Raw genomic sequence first — 16,992 nt, 5'->3', positions numbered from 1 at the left:
TGTACATAGGGGGCAGTATTATAGTAGTTATATTCTTGTACATAGGGGCAGTATTATAGTAGTTATATTCTTGTATATAGGGGCAGTATTATAGTAGTTATATTCTTGTACATAGGAGCAGTATTATAGTAGTTATATTCTTGTACATAGGGGGCAGTTGTATAGTAGTTATATTCTTGTACATAGAGGGCAGTATTATAGTAGTTATATTCTTGTACATGGGGCAGTATTATAGTAGTTACCGTATATTCTTGTACATAGGGGCAGTATTATAGTAGTTATATTCTTGTACATAGGGGGCAGTATTATAGTAGTTATATTCTTGTACGTAGGGGGCAGTATTATAGTAGTTATATTCTTGTACATAGGGGGCAGTATTATAGTAGTTATATTCTTGTACATAGGGGCAGTATTATAGTAGTTATATTCTTGTATATAGGGGCAGTATTATAGTAGTTATATTCTTGTACATAGGAGCAGTATTATAGTAGTTATATTCTTGTACATAGGGGGCAGTTGTATAGTAGTTATATTCTTGTACATAGAGGGCAGTATTATAGTAGTTATATTCTTGTACATGGGGCAGTATTATAGTAGTTACCGTATATTCTTGTACATAGGGGCAGTATTATAGTAGTTATATTCTTGTACATAGGGGGCAGTATTATAGTAGTTATATTCTTGTACATAGGGGGCAGTATTATAGTAGTTATATTCTTGTATATAGGGGACAGTATTATAGTAGATATATTCTTGTACATAGGGGGCTGTATTATAGTGCTTATATTCTTGTATATAGGGGGCAGTATTATAGTAGTTATATTCTTGTACATAGGGGGCTGTATTATAGTGGTTATATTCTTGTATATAGGGGGCAGTATTATAGTAGTTATATTCTTGTACATAGGGGGCTGTATTATAGTGCTTATATTCTTGTATATAGGGGGCAGTATTATAGTAGTTACATTCTGGTACATAGGAGCAGTATTATAGTAGTTATATTCCTGTACATAGGGGCAGTATTATAGTAGTTATATTCTTGTACATAGGAGCAGTATTATTGTAGTTATATTCTTGTACATAAGGGGCAGTATTATAGTAGTTATATTCTTGTACATAGGAGGCAGTATTATAGTAGTTATATTCTTGTACATAGGAGCAGTATTATAGTGGTCATATTCTTGTATATAGGGGGCAGTATTATAGTAGTTATATTCTTGTACATAGGGAGCAGTATTATAGTAGTTATATTCTTGTACATAGGGTGCAGTATTATAGTAGTTATATTCTTGTACATAGGAGCAGTATTATAGTAGTTATGTTCTTGTACATAGGGGCAGTATTACAGTAGTTATATTCTTGTACATAGGGGGCAGTATTATAGTAGTTATATTCCTGTACATAGGGGCACTATTATACTAGTTATATTCTTGTACATAGGGGGCAGTATTACAGTAGTTATATTCTTGTACATAGGAGCAGTAATATAGTAGTTATGTTCTTGTACAAAGGGGGCAGTATTATAGCAGTTATATTCTTGTACATAGGGGGCAGTATTGTAGTAGTTATATTCTTGTACATAGGAGCAGTATTATAGTAGTTATATTCTTGTATATAGGGGCAGTATTATAGTAGTTATATTCTTGTACATAGGAGCAGTATTATAGTAGTTATATTCTTGTATATAGGGGCAGTATTATAGTAGTTATATTCTTATACATAGGAGCAGTATTATAGTAGTTATATTCTTGTTTATAGGGGCAGTATTATAGTAGTTATATTCTTGTACATAGGAGCAGTATTATAGTAGTTATATTCTTGTACATAGGGGACAGTATTATAGTAGTTATATTCTTGTACATAGGGGCAGTATTATAGTAGTTATATTCTTGTACATAGGAGCAGTATTATAGTAGTTATATTCTTGTACATAGGAGCAGTATTATAGTAGTTATATTCTTGTACATAAGGGGCAGTATTATAGTAGTTATATTCTTGTACATAGGAGGCAGTATTATAGTAGTTATATTCTTGTACATAGGGGGCAGTATTATAGTAGCTATATTCTTGTACATAAGGGGCAGTATTATAGTAGCTATATTCTTGTACATAGGAGCAGTATTATAGTGGTTATATTCTTGTATATAGGGGACCGTATTACAGTAGTTATATTCTTGTACATAGTAGCAGTATTATAGTACTTATATTCTTGTATATAGGGGGCAGTATTATAGTAGTTATATTCTTGTACATAGGGAGCAGTATTATAGTAGTTATATTCTTGTATATAGGGGCAGTATTATAGTAGTTACATTCTTGTACATAGGAGCAGTATTATAGTAGTTATATTCCTGTACATAGGGGAAGTATTATAGTAGTTATATTCTTGTACATAGGGGGCAGTATTATAGTAGTTATATTCTTGTACATAGGAGCAGTATTATAGTAGTTATATTCTTGTACATAAGGGGCAGTATTATAGTAGTTATATTCTTGTACATAGGGGGCAGTATTATAGTAGTTATATTCTTGTACATAGGGGGCTGTATTATAGTAGTTATATTCTTGTACATAGGGGGCAGTATTATAGTAGTTATATTCTTGTACATAAGGGGCAGTATTATAGTAGCTATATTCTTGTACATAGGAGCAGTATTATAGTGGTTATATTCTTGTACATAGGGGGCAGTATTATAGTAGCTATATTCTTGTACATAGGAGCAGTATTATAGTAGTTATATTCTTGTACATAGGGGACAGTATTATAGTAGTTATATTCTTGTATATAGGGGGCAGTATTATAGTAGTTATATTCTTATACATGGAGCAGTATTATAGTAGTTATATTCTTGTATATAGGGGCACTATTATAGTAGTTATATTATTGTACATAGGAGCAGTAGTATAGTAGTTATATTCTTGTACATAGGGGACAGTATTATAGTAGTTATATTCTTGTATATAGGGGGCAGTATTATAGTAGTTATATTCTTATACATAGGAGCAGTATTATAGTAGTTATATTCTTGTTTATAGGGGCAGTATTATAGTAGTTATATTCTTGTACATAGGAGCAGTATTATAGTAGTTATATTCTTGTACATAGGGGACAGTATTATAGTAGTTATATTCTTGTACATAGGGGGCAGTATTATAGTAGTTATATTCTTGTACATAGAAGCAGTATTATAGTAGTTATATTCTTGTACATAGGAGCAGTATTATAGTAGTTACATTCTTGTACATAAGGGGCAGTATTATAGTAGTTATATCCTTGTACATAGGAGGCAGTATTATAGTAGTTATATTCTTGTACATAGGAGCAGTATTATAGTGGTTATATTCTTGTATATAGGGGACAGTATTACAGTAGTTATATTCTTGTACATAGGAGCAGTATTATAGTACTTATATTCTTGTATATAGGGGGCAGTATTATAGTAGTTATATTCTTGTACATAGGGAGCAGTATTATAGTAGTTATATTCTTGTATATAGGGGCAGTATTATAGTAGTTACATTCTTGTACATAGGAGCAGTATTATAGTAGTTATATTCCTGTACATAGGGGCAGTATTATAGTAGTTATATTCTTGTACATAGGGGGCAGTATTATAGTAGTTATATTCTTGTACATAGGAGCAGTATTATAGTAGTTATATTCTTGTACATAAGGGGCAGTATTATAGTAGTTATATTCTTGTACATAGGAGGCAGTATTATAGTAGTTATATTCTTGTACATAGGGGGCTGTATTATAGTAGTTATATTCTTGTACACAGGGGGCAGTATTATAGTAGTTATATTCTTGTACATAAGGGGCAGTATTATAGTAGCTATATTCTTGTACATAGGAGCAGTATTATAGTGGTTATATTCTTGTATATAGGGGACAGTATTACAGTAGTTATATTCTTGTACATAGGAGCAGTATTATAGTACTTATATTCTTGTATATAGGGGGCAGTATTATAGTAGTTATATTCTTGTACATAGGGAGCAGTATTATAGTAGTTATATTCTTGTATATAGGGGCAGTATTATAGTAGTTACATTCTTGTACATAGGAGCAGTATTATAGTAGTTATATTCCTGTACATAGGGGCAGTATTATAGTAGTTATATTCTTGTACATAGGGGGCAGTATTATAGTAGTTATATTCTTGTACATAGGAGCAGTATTATAGTAGTTATATTCTTGTACATAAGGGGCAGTATTATAGTAGTTATATTCTTGTACATAGGAGGCAGTATTATAGTAGTTATATTCTTGTACATAGGGGGCTGTATTATAGTAGTTATATTCTTGTACATAGGGGGCAGTATTATAGTAGTTATATTCTTGTACATAAGGGGCAGTATTATAGTAGCTATATTCTTGTACATAGGAGCAGTATTATAGTTGTTATATTCTTGTACATAGGGGGCAGTATTATAGTATCTATATTCTTGTACATAGGAGCAGTATTATAGTAGTTATATTCTTGTACATAGGAGCAGTATTATAGTAGTTATATTCTTGTACATAGGGGGCAGTATTATAGTAGTTATATTCTTGTACATAGGGGACAGTATTATAGTAGCTATATTCTTGTATATAGGGGGCAGTATTATAGTAGTTATATTCTTATACATGGAGCAGTATTATAGTAGTTATATTCTTGTATATAGGGGCACTAATATAGTAGTTATATTATTGTACATAGGAGCAGTATTATAGTAGTTATATTCTTGTTTATAGGGGTAGTATTATAGTAGTTATATTCTTGTACATAGGAGCAGTATTATAGTAGTTATATTCTTGTACATAGGGGACAGTATTATAGTAGTTATATTCTTGTACATAGGGGCAGTATTATAGTAGTTATATTCTTGTACATAGGAGCAGTATTATAGTAGTTATATTCTTGTACATAGGAGCAGTATTATAGTAGTTATATTCTTGTACATAAGGGGCAGTATTATAGTAGTTATATTCTTTTACATAGGAGGCAGTATTATAGTAGTTATATTCTTGTACATAGGAGCAGTATTATAGTGGTTATATTCTTGTATATAGGGGACAGTATTACAGTACTTATATTCTTGTACATAGGAGCAGTATTATAGTACTTATATTCTTGTATATAGGGGGCAGTATTATAGTAGTTATATTCTTGTACATAGGGAGCAGTATTATAGTAGTTATATTCTTGTATATAGGGGCAGTATTATAGTAGTTACATTCTTGTACATAGGAGCAGTATTATAGTAGTTATATTCCTGTACATAGGGGCAGTATTATAGTAGTTATATTCCTGTACATAGGGGGCAGTATTATAGTAGTTATATTCTTGTACATAGGAGCAGTATTATAGTAGTTATATTCTTGTACATAAGGGGCAGTATTATAGTAGTTATATTCTTGTACATAGGGGGCTGTATTATAGTAGTTATATTCTTGTACACAGGGGGCAGTATTATAGTAGTTATATTCTTGTACATAAGGGGCAGTATTATAGTAGCTATATTCTTGTACATAGGAGCAGTATTATAGAGGTTATATTCTTGTACATAGGGGGCAGTATTATAGTAGCTATATTCCTGTACATAGGAGCAGTATTATAGTAGTTATATTCTTGTATATAGGGGGCAGTATTATAGTAGTTATATTCTTAGACATAGGGGCAGTATTATAGTAGTTATATTCTTGTTTATAGGGGCAGTATTATAGTAGTTATATTCTTGTACATAGGAGCACTATTATAGTAGTTATATTCTTGTACATAGGGGACAGTATTATAGTAGCTATATTCTTGTACATAGGGGGCAGTATTATAGTAGTTATATTCTTGTACATAGGAGCAGTATTATAGTAGTTATATTCTTGTACATTGGAGTAGTATTATTGTAGTTATATTCTTGTACATAAGGGGCAGTATTATAGTAGTTATATTCTTGTACATAGGAGCCAGTATTATAGTAGTTATATTCTTGTACATAGGAGCAGTATTATAGTAGTTATATTCTTGTACATAAGGGGCAGTATTATAGTAGTTATATTCTTGTACATAGGAGACAGTATTATAGTAGTTATGTTCTTGTACATAGGGGGCAGTATTATAGTAGTTATATTCTTGTACATGAGGGGCAGTATTATAGTAGCTATATTCTTGTACATGAGGGGCAGTATTATAGTAGCTATATTCTTGTACATAGGAGCAGTATTATAGAGGTTATATTCTTGTACATAGGGGGCAGTATTATAGTAGCTATATTCTTGTACATAGGAGCAGTATTATAGTAGTTATATTCTTGAACATAGGTGGCAGTATTATAGTAGTTATATTCTTGTACATAAGGGGCAGTATTATAGTAGCTATATTCTTGTACATAGGGGGCAGTATTATAGTAGCTATATTCTTGTACATAGGAGCAGTATTATAGTAGTTATATTCTTGTACATAGGGGACAGTATTATAGTAGTTATATTCTTGTACATAGGTGGCAGTATTATAGTAGTTATATTCTTGTACATAAGGGGCAGTATTATAGTAGCTATATTCTTGTATATAGGAGCAGTATTATAGTGGTTATATTCTTGTATATAGGGGACAGTATTACAGTAGTTATATTCTTGTACATAGGAGCAGTATTATAGTACTTATATTCTTGTATAAAGGGCAGTATTATAGTAGTTATATTCTTGTACATAGGGAGCAGCATTATAGCAGTTATATTCTTGTATATAGGGGCAGTATTATAGTAGTTACATTCTTGTACATAGGAGCAGTATTATAGTAGTTATATTCCTGTACATAGGGGCAGTATTATAGTAGTTATATTCTTGTACATAGGGGGCAGTATTATAGTAGTTATATTCTTGTACATTAGAGCAGTATTATAGTAGTTATATTCTTGTACATAAGGGGCAGTATTATAGTAGTTATATTCTTGTACATAGGAGGCAGTATTATAGTAGTTATGTTCTTGTACATAGGGGGCTGTATTATAGTAGTTATATTCTTGTACATAGGGGGCAGTATTATAGTAGTTATATTCTTGTACATGAGGGGCAGTATTATAGTAGCTATATTCTTGTACATAGGAGCAGTATTATAGAGGTTGTATTCTTGTACATAGGGGGCAGTATTATAGTAGCTATATTCTTGTACATAGGAGCAGTATTATAGTAGTTATATTCTTGTACATAGGGGACAGTATTATAGTAGTTATATTCTTGTATATAGGGGGCAGTATTATAGTAGTTATATTCTTAGACATAGGAGCAGTATTATAGTAGTTATATTCTTGTTTATGGGGGCAGTATTATAGTAGTTATATTCTTGTACATAGGAGCAGTATTATAGTAGTTATATTCTTGTACATAGGGGACAGTATTATAGTAGTTATATTCTTGTACATAGGGGGCAATATTATAGTAGTTATATTCTTGTACATAGGAGCAGTGTTATAGTAGTTATATTCTTGTACATAGGAGCAGTATTATTGTAGTTATATTCTTGTACATAAGGGGCAGTATTATAGTAGTTATATTCTTGTACATAGGAGGCAGTATTATAGTAGTTATATTCTTGTACATAGGGGGCAGTATTATAGTAGTTATATTCTTGTACATAAGGGGCAGTATTATAGTAGCCATATTTTTGTACATAGGAGCAGTATTATAGTGGTCATATTCTTGTATATAGGGGGCAGTATTATAGTAGTAATATTCTTGTACATAGGGGGCAGTATTATAGTAGTTATATTCTTGTACATAGGGTGCAGTATTATAGTAGTTATATTCTTGTACATAGGAGCAGTATTATAGTAGTTATATTCTTGTACATAGGGGGCAGTATTATAGTAGTTATATTCCTGCACATAGGGGCACTATTATAGTAGTTATATTCTTGTACATAGGGGGCAGTATTATAGTAGTTATATTCTTGTACATAGGAGCAGTATTATAGTAGTTATATTCTTGTGCATAGGAGCAGTATTATAGTAGTTATATTCTTGTACATAGGGAGCAGTAGTATAGTAGTTATATTCTTGTACATAGGGGGCAGTATTATAGTAGTTATATTCTTGTACATAGGGGGCAGTATTATAGTAGTTATATTCTTGTACATAGGAGCAGTATTATAGTAGTTATGTTCTTGTACATAGGGGGCAGTATTATAGTAGTTATATTCTTGTACATGGGGGGCAGTATTGTAGTAGTTATATTCTTGTACATAGGAGCAGTATTATAGTAGTTATATTCTTGTACATAGGTGGCAGTATTATAGTAGTTATATTCTTGTACATAAGGGGCAGTATTATAGTAGCTATATTCTTGTACATAGGAGCAGTATTATAGTGGTTATATTCTTGTATATAGGGGACAGTATTACAGTAGTTATATTCTTGTACATAGGAGCAGTATTATAGTACTCATATTCTTGTATATAGGGGGCAGTATTATATTAGTAATATTCTTGTACATAGGGTGCAGTATTATAGTAGTTATATTCTTGTACATAGGAGCAGTATTATTGTAGTTATATTCTTGTACATAAGGGGCAGTATTATAGTAGTTATATTCTTGTACATAGGAGGCAGTATTATAGTAGTTATATTCTTGTACATAGGGGGCAGTATTATAGTAGTTATATTCTTGTACATAAGGGGCAGTATTATAGTAGCTATATTCTTGTACATAGGAACAGTATTATAGTGGTCATATTCTTGTATATAGGGGACAGTATTACAGTAGTTATATTCTTGTACATAGGAGCAGTATTATAGTACTTATATTCTTGTATATAGGGGGCAGTATTATAGTAGTTATATTCTTGTACATAGGGAGCAGTATTATAGTAGTTATATTCTTGTACATAGGGTGCAGTATTATAGTAGTTATATTCTTGTACATAGGAGCAGTATTATAGTAGTTATGTTCTTGTACATAGGGGGCAGTATTATAGTAGTTATATTCTTGTACATAGGGGGCAGTATTATAGTAGTTATATTCTTGTACATAGGGGCACTATTATATTAGTTATATTCTTGTACATAGGGGCACTTTTATAGTAGTTATATTCTTGTACATAGGGGGCAGTATTATAGTAGTTATATTCTTGTACATAGGTGGCAGTATTATAGTAGTTATATTCTTGTACATAAGGGGCAGTATTATAGTAGCTATATTCTTGTACATAGGAGCAGTATTATAGTGGTTATATTCTTGTATATAGGGGACAGTGTTACAGTAGTTATATTCTTGTACATAGGAGCAGTATTATAGTACTTATATTCTTGTATATAGGGGGCAGTATTATAGTAGTTATATTCTTGTACATAGGGGGCAGTATTGTAGTAGTTATATTCTTGTACATAGGAGCAGTATTATAGCAGTTATATTCTTGTACATAGGGGGCAGTATTATAGTAGTTATATTCTTGTACATAAGGGGCAGTATTATAGTAGCTATATTCTTGTACATAGGAGTAGTATTATAGTGGTTATATTCTTGAATTTAGGGAACAGTATTACAGTAGTTATATTCTTGTACATAGGAGTAGTATTATAGTACTTATATTCTTGTATATAGGGGGCAGTATTACAGTAGTTATATTCTTGTACATAGGGAGCAGTATTATAGCAGTAATATTCTTGTACATAGGGTGCAGTATTATAGTAGTTATATTCTTGTACATAGGAGCAGTATTATAGTAGTTATGTTGTTGTACATAGGGGGCAGTATTATAGTAGTTATATTCTTGTACATAGGGGGCAGTATTATAGTAGTTATATTCCTGTACATAGGGGCAGTATTATAGTAGTGATATTCTTGTACATAGGGGGCAGTATTATAGTAGTTATATTCTTGTACATAGGAGCAGTATTATAGTAGTTATGTTCTTGTACATAGGAGACAGTATTATAGTAGTTATATTCTTGTACATAGGGAGCAGTATTTTAGTAGTTATATTCTTGTACATAGGAGCAGTATTATAGTAGTTATATTTTTGTACATAGGGGGAAGTATTATAGTAGTTATATTCTTGTACATAGGGGGCAGTATTATAGTAGTTATATTCTTATACATAAGGGGCAGTATTATTGTAGTTATATTCTTGTACATAGGGGCAGTATTATAGTAGTTATATTCCTGTACATAGGAGGAGTATTATAGTAGTTATATTCTTGTACGTAGGGGCAGTATTATATTAGTTATATTCTTGCACGTAGGGGTAGTATTATAGTAGTTATATTCTTGTACATAGGGGCAGTATTATAGTAGTTATATTCTTGTACATAGGGGGCAGTATTATAGTAGTTATATTCCTGTACATAGGGGCAGTATTATAGTAGTGATATTCTTGTACATAGGGGGCAGTATTATAGTAGTTATATTCTTGTACATAGGAGCAGTATTATAGTAGTTATGTTCTTGTACATAGGAGACAGTATTATAGTAGTTATATTCTTGTACATAGGGAGCAGTATTTTAGTAGTTATATTCTTGTACATAGGAGCAGTATTATAGTAGTTATATTTTTGTACATAGGGGGAAGTATTATAGTAGTTATATTCTTGTACATAGGGGGCAGTATTATAGTAGTTATATTCTTATACATAAGGGGCAGTATTATTGTAGTTATATTCTTGTACATATGGGCAGTATTATAGTAGTTATATTCCTGTACATAGGAGGAGTATTATAGTAGTTATATTCTTGTACGTAGGGGCAGTATTATATTAGTTATATTCTTGCACGTAGGGGTAGTATTATAGTAGTTATATTCTTGTACATAGGGGCAGTATTATAGTAGTTATATTACTGTACATAGGGGCAGTATTATAGTAGTTATATTATTGTACATAGGAGCAGTATTATAGTAGTTATATTCTTGAACCTAAATCCAGTCTTGGTTTCTATATAGGTCAGCAAAGGACACATACTAATTATATTATTATTGCATTATTCCGGTCCTGTCACTAGTTAGTTGTGATGTATTACATAGGCTTTTTCTCCCTTCCTGTATCAGTTGATAATATCGGTCCCAGGAGCTTTACAGTTTTGTTCTGATTCATTAGTAGGAACATATTGGGGACCTCCGGTGTTGTACCTCTTTCCTGTTCAGCCGCCTCACTGAGATCCGGGAGCTTCTGTCCTGTGAGGTTCTGACTTCTCATCAGTTTATGTTCCTGAACAGGAAATATAGTGGTGATTAATAATTTTGGAGGAGGAGGATTAAATATCATCATTTATAGGTTTTTCTGTAATCAGAAAACAAACTCAACAGTTTGGTGGATCAGATTAGAGTCCGGATCGTAATGTAAGTTTGGTGCAACAAGTAGTCTGCTCCTCTCGCTTCATGTGGAGGAATGTGACTCAAAGATGACTGAAGACCTAAAAGATTTTATTAACATTTCGTTGATTGTGACTTAATGGGGATGAAAGTATGGAGAGCTAGGGGGATGTTAGAGGGAGTAAGTGTAGAATGGCGAAGAAGAGAAAAAATGAGAAAATGTTGGTGGATAATAAGGATGGGATATTGGAAGTTGTGAGTTGAGATGGATGCCACTGGGGATGAGCTTGAGATGTTGGAAGATGAGGATAATATTGTGTAGGGTGAGGACTTATGATGGACAGTGGGTATTATATGGGCAATGGTGAGGGTGGTATGGCAGAGAGTGGTAATAGGGTCATGGAGAGTGGAAACCCCAAGCAGGGCGAGGAAGAAATACGTGATGATACGATGGAGGATAATACTAATGTGGTGATGAAGGTTGAAGATGGGATAAGTGACCATAAGGATGAAATGTTGGATCATCAAGATGATATAATGGAGGTGAGGATGATACTATGGTGGGTGAAGATAATTTGATGGAATGTGGGGATTATATGGTCCATATACAGTACAGACCGAAAGTTTGGACACACCTACTCATTTAAAGATTTTTCTGTATTTTCTTGACTTTGAAAATTGTACATTCACACTGAAGGCATCAAAACTATGAATTATCACATGTGGGATTATATACTTAACAAAAAAGTGTGAAACAACTGAAAATATGTCTTATATTCTAGGTTCTTCAAAGTAGCCACCTTTTGCTTTGATGACTGCTTTGCACACTCTTGGCATTCTCTTGATGAGCTTCAAGAGGTAGAATCACATAGAATCGCTTAATATCCGTGTGTGCAAATGTGCTGACACGGATAATATACGATTCAATGCAAGTCAATGGCTGCAATTACGCTGCGTGTCCACAAAATTAATGGACATGCTGCGGATTTTTCCGCAATGATAATCAGCAGCGGAAATTTCCGCAGCATGTGCAGAGCACATGCGGATTATCATTGGGGACTATGGGGCACATATTACCAAGCATGTTTTAAGCGTTTTCACAGTGGAAATTCCGCGGCAAAAACACTTGAAAAACTCATAGTGGGCACACAGCCTATACAGAGCAAACTTTTTCTCATGATCTGATACTTTGCTACAATGTATCAGTCAGTGCAAGTAAAATGGATACTACTCGCTGACATCTGCGAATAAATCGGACAAGTGCGATCCCATCGGATTGCACTCGGCCCAATGTTACTCTATGGGGCAGCGCACATCTGCGATTGTTTTCTCATGCCGATTCAGCATGCGAAAACAATTGCAGCATGCTGCAAATGGCTGCGAGAATCGGATCGCACGCACCCATACAAGTCTATGGGTGCGTGTGAAAGATCGCACTGCACTCGGATGTCAACCGAGTGCAGTGAGTTTCCCGTGGACGCCAGCAATGGAGGAGGTGGAGAAATTGATTTCTCCGTCCCCTCCGCACCTGTGCTGTGATTCTATCATGCGAGAGGATCGGAGCATGGAGCACTGACACTCAGCTCAGTGACTGTAATTAGCATATCGCCTCCAATGCTCTCGCATCAGATGCCATGTGCTAGTGTGACTCCGGTCTAAACTGTAGGATTTGGGTCAAAAATTAATGTTAGACCACGTTCACACGTTCAGTATTTGGTCAGTATTTTACATCAGTATTTGTAAGCCAAAACCAGGAGTGGGTGATAAATGCAGAAGTGGTGACGTGTTTCTATTATACTTTTCCTCTGATTGTTCTACTCCTGGTTTTGGCTTACAAATACCGATGTAAAACACTAAAGGTGTGAACCTGGCCTTACTGTGTAACCTGTCATGCATCACATCTACAATCCGAACTCATCATCCACGTGAGAGGAGCACCCTCTAGTGGTCACCACAGTAATTATCCACAGCTACAGCCCCATACAGCCGACTTCTGCTCCTTTTTGGCTTTTAGGGATTTTCTGGTTTTAGGTAAGTATAAGGAATATTTTCCTGTAGGCTATGTGCACACAGAATCTTTTCTGCAGAGTTTTCGGAGTAGAAATTAAGCAGAACCTCCAAGTTTTTGAAGAGTTTCTGCTCTAAAACCTCCTTAAAAAAACTGTGCTGTGTGCACATAGCCTTAAAAGACTTGTACCAAGTATGGAGGGTATCCCCTATCCATGGAATGGGGCATACATTTCTGATCGCTGGGAATCCCACTGCTCTTGAAAACAGAGCTCTGCTGAGTCCAGTGTGAATGGAGCCGAGCTTCAGTATGCACACTGCGCTTTATTCATTCTCTATGAGACTGCCGGCCGGGTATATCTGAGTGCTGTATTTGGCCATCTTCAGCAGTCCCATGGAGAACAATGGAGCAGAGGCTGGCCATACTGAAGCTCTGGCCGATCATAAGGCTCCTAGCGGTTGGATCTCAGTAATCGGGATGTTATCACCTCTCCCAAGGATAGGAGATTACTTCCATACCTGGTACAACCCTCTTAAAGTTCAGCAAATCCATAATATTCTTTGTATAATAAAAAGTTCTACAATTCCCCAATCTATTTTCTGCATCAATTTTTCACAGTTTTTAGGATTTCTGCTTGCTGTCATTGAGTAGGAACCTTCACTGTCCAGATAAAAATGAAAATCTGTCCTGGTCAAGTGGTTAGTTACAATGTATCAGGAAGCTAAAAACCGTGTTGGACATGTGGAGGCCTCTGGATGTAAATGTTCCCATTCACTGACAGCAAGCGGCGATCTTGAAAATGGTGCAGAATTAAAAAGTCTGCAGCAAAAGAGTTTGAAATGAAATTTGCACAATTTGTAGCTGCACAAAAGTTTTGCAACTTTTGGCATTTTTCCGTCGGCTGGACCAACTTTTTGAAAAGCGATCAGAGGTTAGCTGGAGGGGGCGTTATCGATCGTGGCCTGACAAATTCATTATAATTTGGACCCTAAAAGTCTTGTAATAGGAAAGACAAGACAATAAGTGACTTAAAATAAAAAACTGCAAATGATGAATCGGGGTTAAAGTCTATTGGAAAGTTGCAGAACTTTTATCATGTGATGATTAGCCTTAGGGTCGGGTATCCCTTTAAGGTGAGTATTGACCCCTTATGGGCACATATGGAGGTCACTTACCTCCCTCAGTTTGGTCAGTTTCTGAAGTCGCACAGGTTGAATATGAAAATCCTTCAGCCCAGAGAATTTGGATAGTTTATCGTTACATTTATCATAATTGGAAACCAAGTCCTTTTCGGGTGACTCTAAACTGGATTTAGTTCTCTGCTCTGGTTCCACGCTGTCCCAGGAGAGGGCCCTCAGGAGCGGGGGCCTGTTCCCAGTCGTCAGATGTTCCAACAGGGACACAAACTTGGAGTCAACAGGAACTTGAGGTGACCCCGGGAATTGGAAAGCCACACTAGAAACACCCAGTCCTTCCGAGGTGCCTCCTCGAGGCGGGTCACCCGGCTTCTTCAGGATGGATTTCTGGAGCTCCTGCTCAAGACCAATTCTGGACTTAATAATGGAAGGTTTAGAGATATCAGAGGCCGGGGATTTATATGTGCCGCTCACGTGTTTCAGGGGGTCAAAGTTTTCCTTCTGTTCATAAAGGGTCTCCTTGGAGGCAGCTGTAAGACTGTGAGGACGCGGGGTGAGCCGGCCCTGGGAAATCTTCCTCTGGTCGTTCTGTTTCCGATCCGTCAATCCCTTTGTTGCATTCTAGAACAATGGAAATTATTAATATGGTATATAGGACTGGTGATGAGACGGCGCTCGTGGAGAATCAGGGTAGTGGAAAAACCATAATGCAATGTTATATCTTGTAATGAGTGGATCCTTAATGTTATCACTTGCCATAAATATGTTTTTTTTTTACCTGGTGTAAACGCCACTGTTCTCCGGAATCCGGCGCCATTTTTCTTTTGTTCCTACACCTCTCCGTTCCTGAGATATTGCCCTTTCTTTGCTGTATATAAATCTATGCTCTTTTCCAACTGGGTGTGATCTTTATGAAAATAGTTGATAACCACTCCCACTTAGCTAACAAGTCTAGATTTACAAAAGGGGGACATATTTCAGGAATGGAGAGGCGCAGGAAGAAAAGAAAAACAGCGCCGGATTCAGGAGAACGGCGGCACTTACACCAAATAAAAATGACATTTATGGCAAAAGACAGGTTCTCTTTAACCCTTAGTTGCTTGGGTCTTTAAATAGGTATCACCCTTTGCGGGTCGGGGTCTAAACAATTCTTTGTGAGCCAAATACAGCAGCACACGTCTCTCTCCTGTCCTGGACTCATCTACGTTCATACAATTAACCAGCCCCTCAGCTATGGACTAGTTCAGGATGAGTTTTCAGCAAAGATTTATTAACAGCAACCAAAGATCTTGAAAGCGGTGAGAAGACGAGACAAAAAGAGGAGAATTTATCATCTTGAAAACAGTGAGAAGACGAGACAAGATATTGAGAATTTATCAAGACTGGCATATGAAATGCCAAAAGCCAATGGAGTAAGATGTGCCCAGCACCAATCCATTTGACAAATTTTAGGGTCAGCGGATAAGGACAAAACTGCAAAAAACAGCATTTGCACCAAATGTTGTTAATTTTTAATGCCATGGTGTAGGGTGTACAGTACAGACCAAAAGTTTGGACACACCTTCTCATTTAAAGATTTTTCTGTATTTTCATGACTATGAAAATTGTACATTCACACTGAAGGCATCAAAACTATGAATTACCACATGTGGAATTATATACTTAACAAAAAAGTGTGAAACAACTGAAAATATGTCTTATATTCTAGGTTCTTCAAAGTAGCCACCTTTTGCTTTGATGACTGCTTTGCACACTCTTGGCATTCTCTTGATGAGCTTCAAGAGGTAGTCACCGGAAATGGTTTTCACTTCACAGGTGTGCCCTGTCAGGTTAAATAAGTGGGATTTCTTGCCTTATAAATGGGGTTGGGACCATCAGTTGTGTTGTGCAGAAGTCAGGTGGATACACAGCTGATAGTCCTACTGAATAGACTGTTAGAATTTGTATTATGGCAAGAAAAAAGCAGTTAAGTAAAGAAAAACGAGTGGCCATCATTACTTTAAGAAATGAAGGTCAGTCAGTCCAAAAAATTGGGAAAACTTTGAAAGTGTCCCCAAGTGCAGTTGCAAAAACCATCAAGCGCTACAAAGAAATTGTCTCACATGAGGACCGCCCTAGGAAAGGAAGACCAAGAGTCACCTCTGCTTCTGAGGATAAGTTTATCCGAGTCACCAGCCTCAGAAATCGCAGGTTAACAGCAGCTCAGATTAGAGACCAGGTCAATGCCACACAGAGTTCTAGCAGCAGACACATCTCTTCCACAACTGTTAAAAGGAGACTTTGCGCAGCAGGCCTTCATGGTAAAATAGCTGCTAGGAAACCACTGCTAAGGACAGGCAACAAGCAGAAGAGACTTGTTTGGGCTAAAGAACACAATGAATGGACATTAGACCAGTGGAAATCTGTGCTTTGGTCTGATGAGTCCAAATATGAGATCTTTGGTTCCAACCACCGTGTCTTTGTGCGACGCAGAAAAGGTGAACGGATGGACTCTACATGCCTGGTTCCCACCGTGAAGCATGGAGGAGGAGGTGTGATGGTGTGGGGGTGCTTTGCTGGTGAC

The 16,992-nt window shown here is 35.4% G+C and overlaps 1 protein-coding gene across 5 annotated transcripts in view; it reads right to left on the bottom strand.

Annotated features, from left to right (window-relative positions):
• The window catches only part of IRAG1 (inositol 1,4,5-triphosphate receptor associated 1), a 154,875-nt gene that overhangs the window by 35,162 nt on the left and 102,721 nt on the right, over window positions 1-16,992 (bottom strand). For all 5 annotated transcript variants that reach the window (XM_073658300.1, XM_073658301.1, XM_073658303.1 and 2 more), the window contains 2 exons: window positions 14,469-15,050; window positions 11,103-11,181 (listed from right to left, as the gene is read on the bottom strand). In XM_073658300.1, the coding sequence (XP_073514401.1) occupies window positions 11,103-11,181; window positions 14,469-15,050 (661 nt within the window). The remainder of the gene's footprint in view (window positions 1-11,102; window positions 11,182-14,468; window positions 15,051-16,992) is intronic.

The sequence above is a fragment of the Phyllobates terribilis genome, unplaced genomic scaffold (genome assembly GCF_046119375.1).
Source record: "Phyllobates terribilis strain yellow unplaced genomic scaffold, ASM4611937v1 Scaffold_13__5_contigs__length_258822181, whole genome shotgun sequence".
In the NCBI taxonomy this organism is placed as follows: Eukaryota; Metazoa; Chordata; class Amphibia; order Anura; family Dendrobatidae; genus Phyllobates; species Phyllobates terribilis.
The sequence above is the reverse complement of the archived record's forward strand: the minus strand, read 5'-3'. Positions and strand labels throughout refer to the sequence as shown.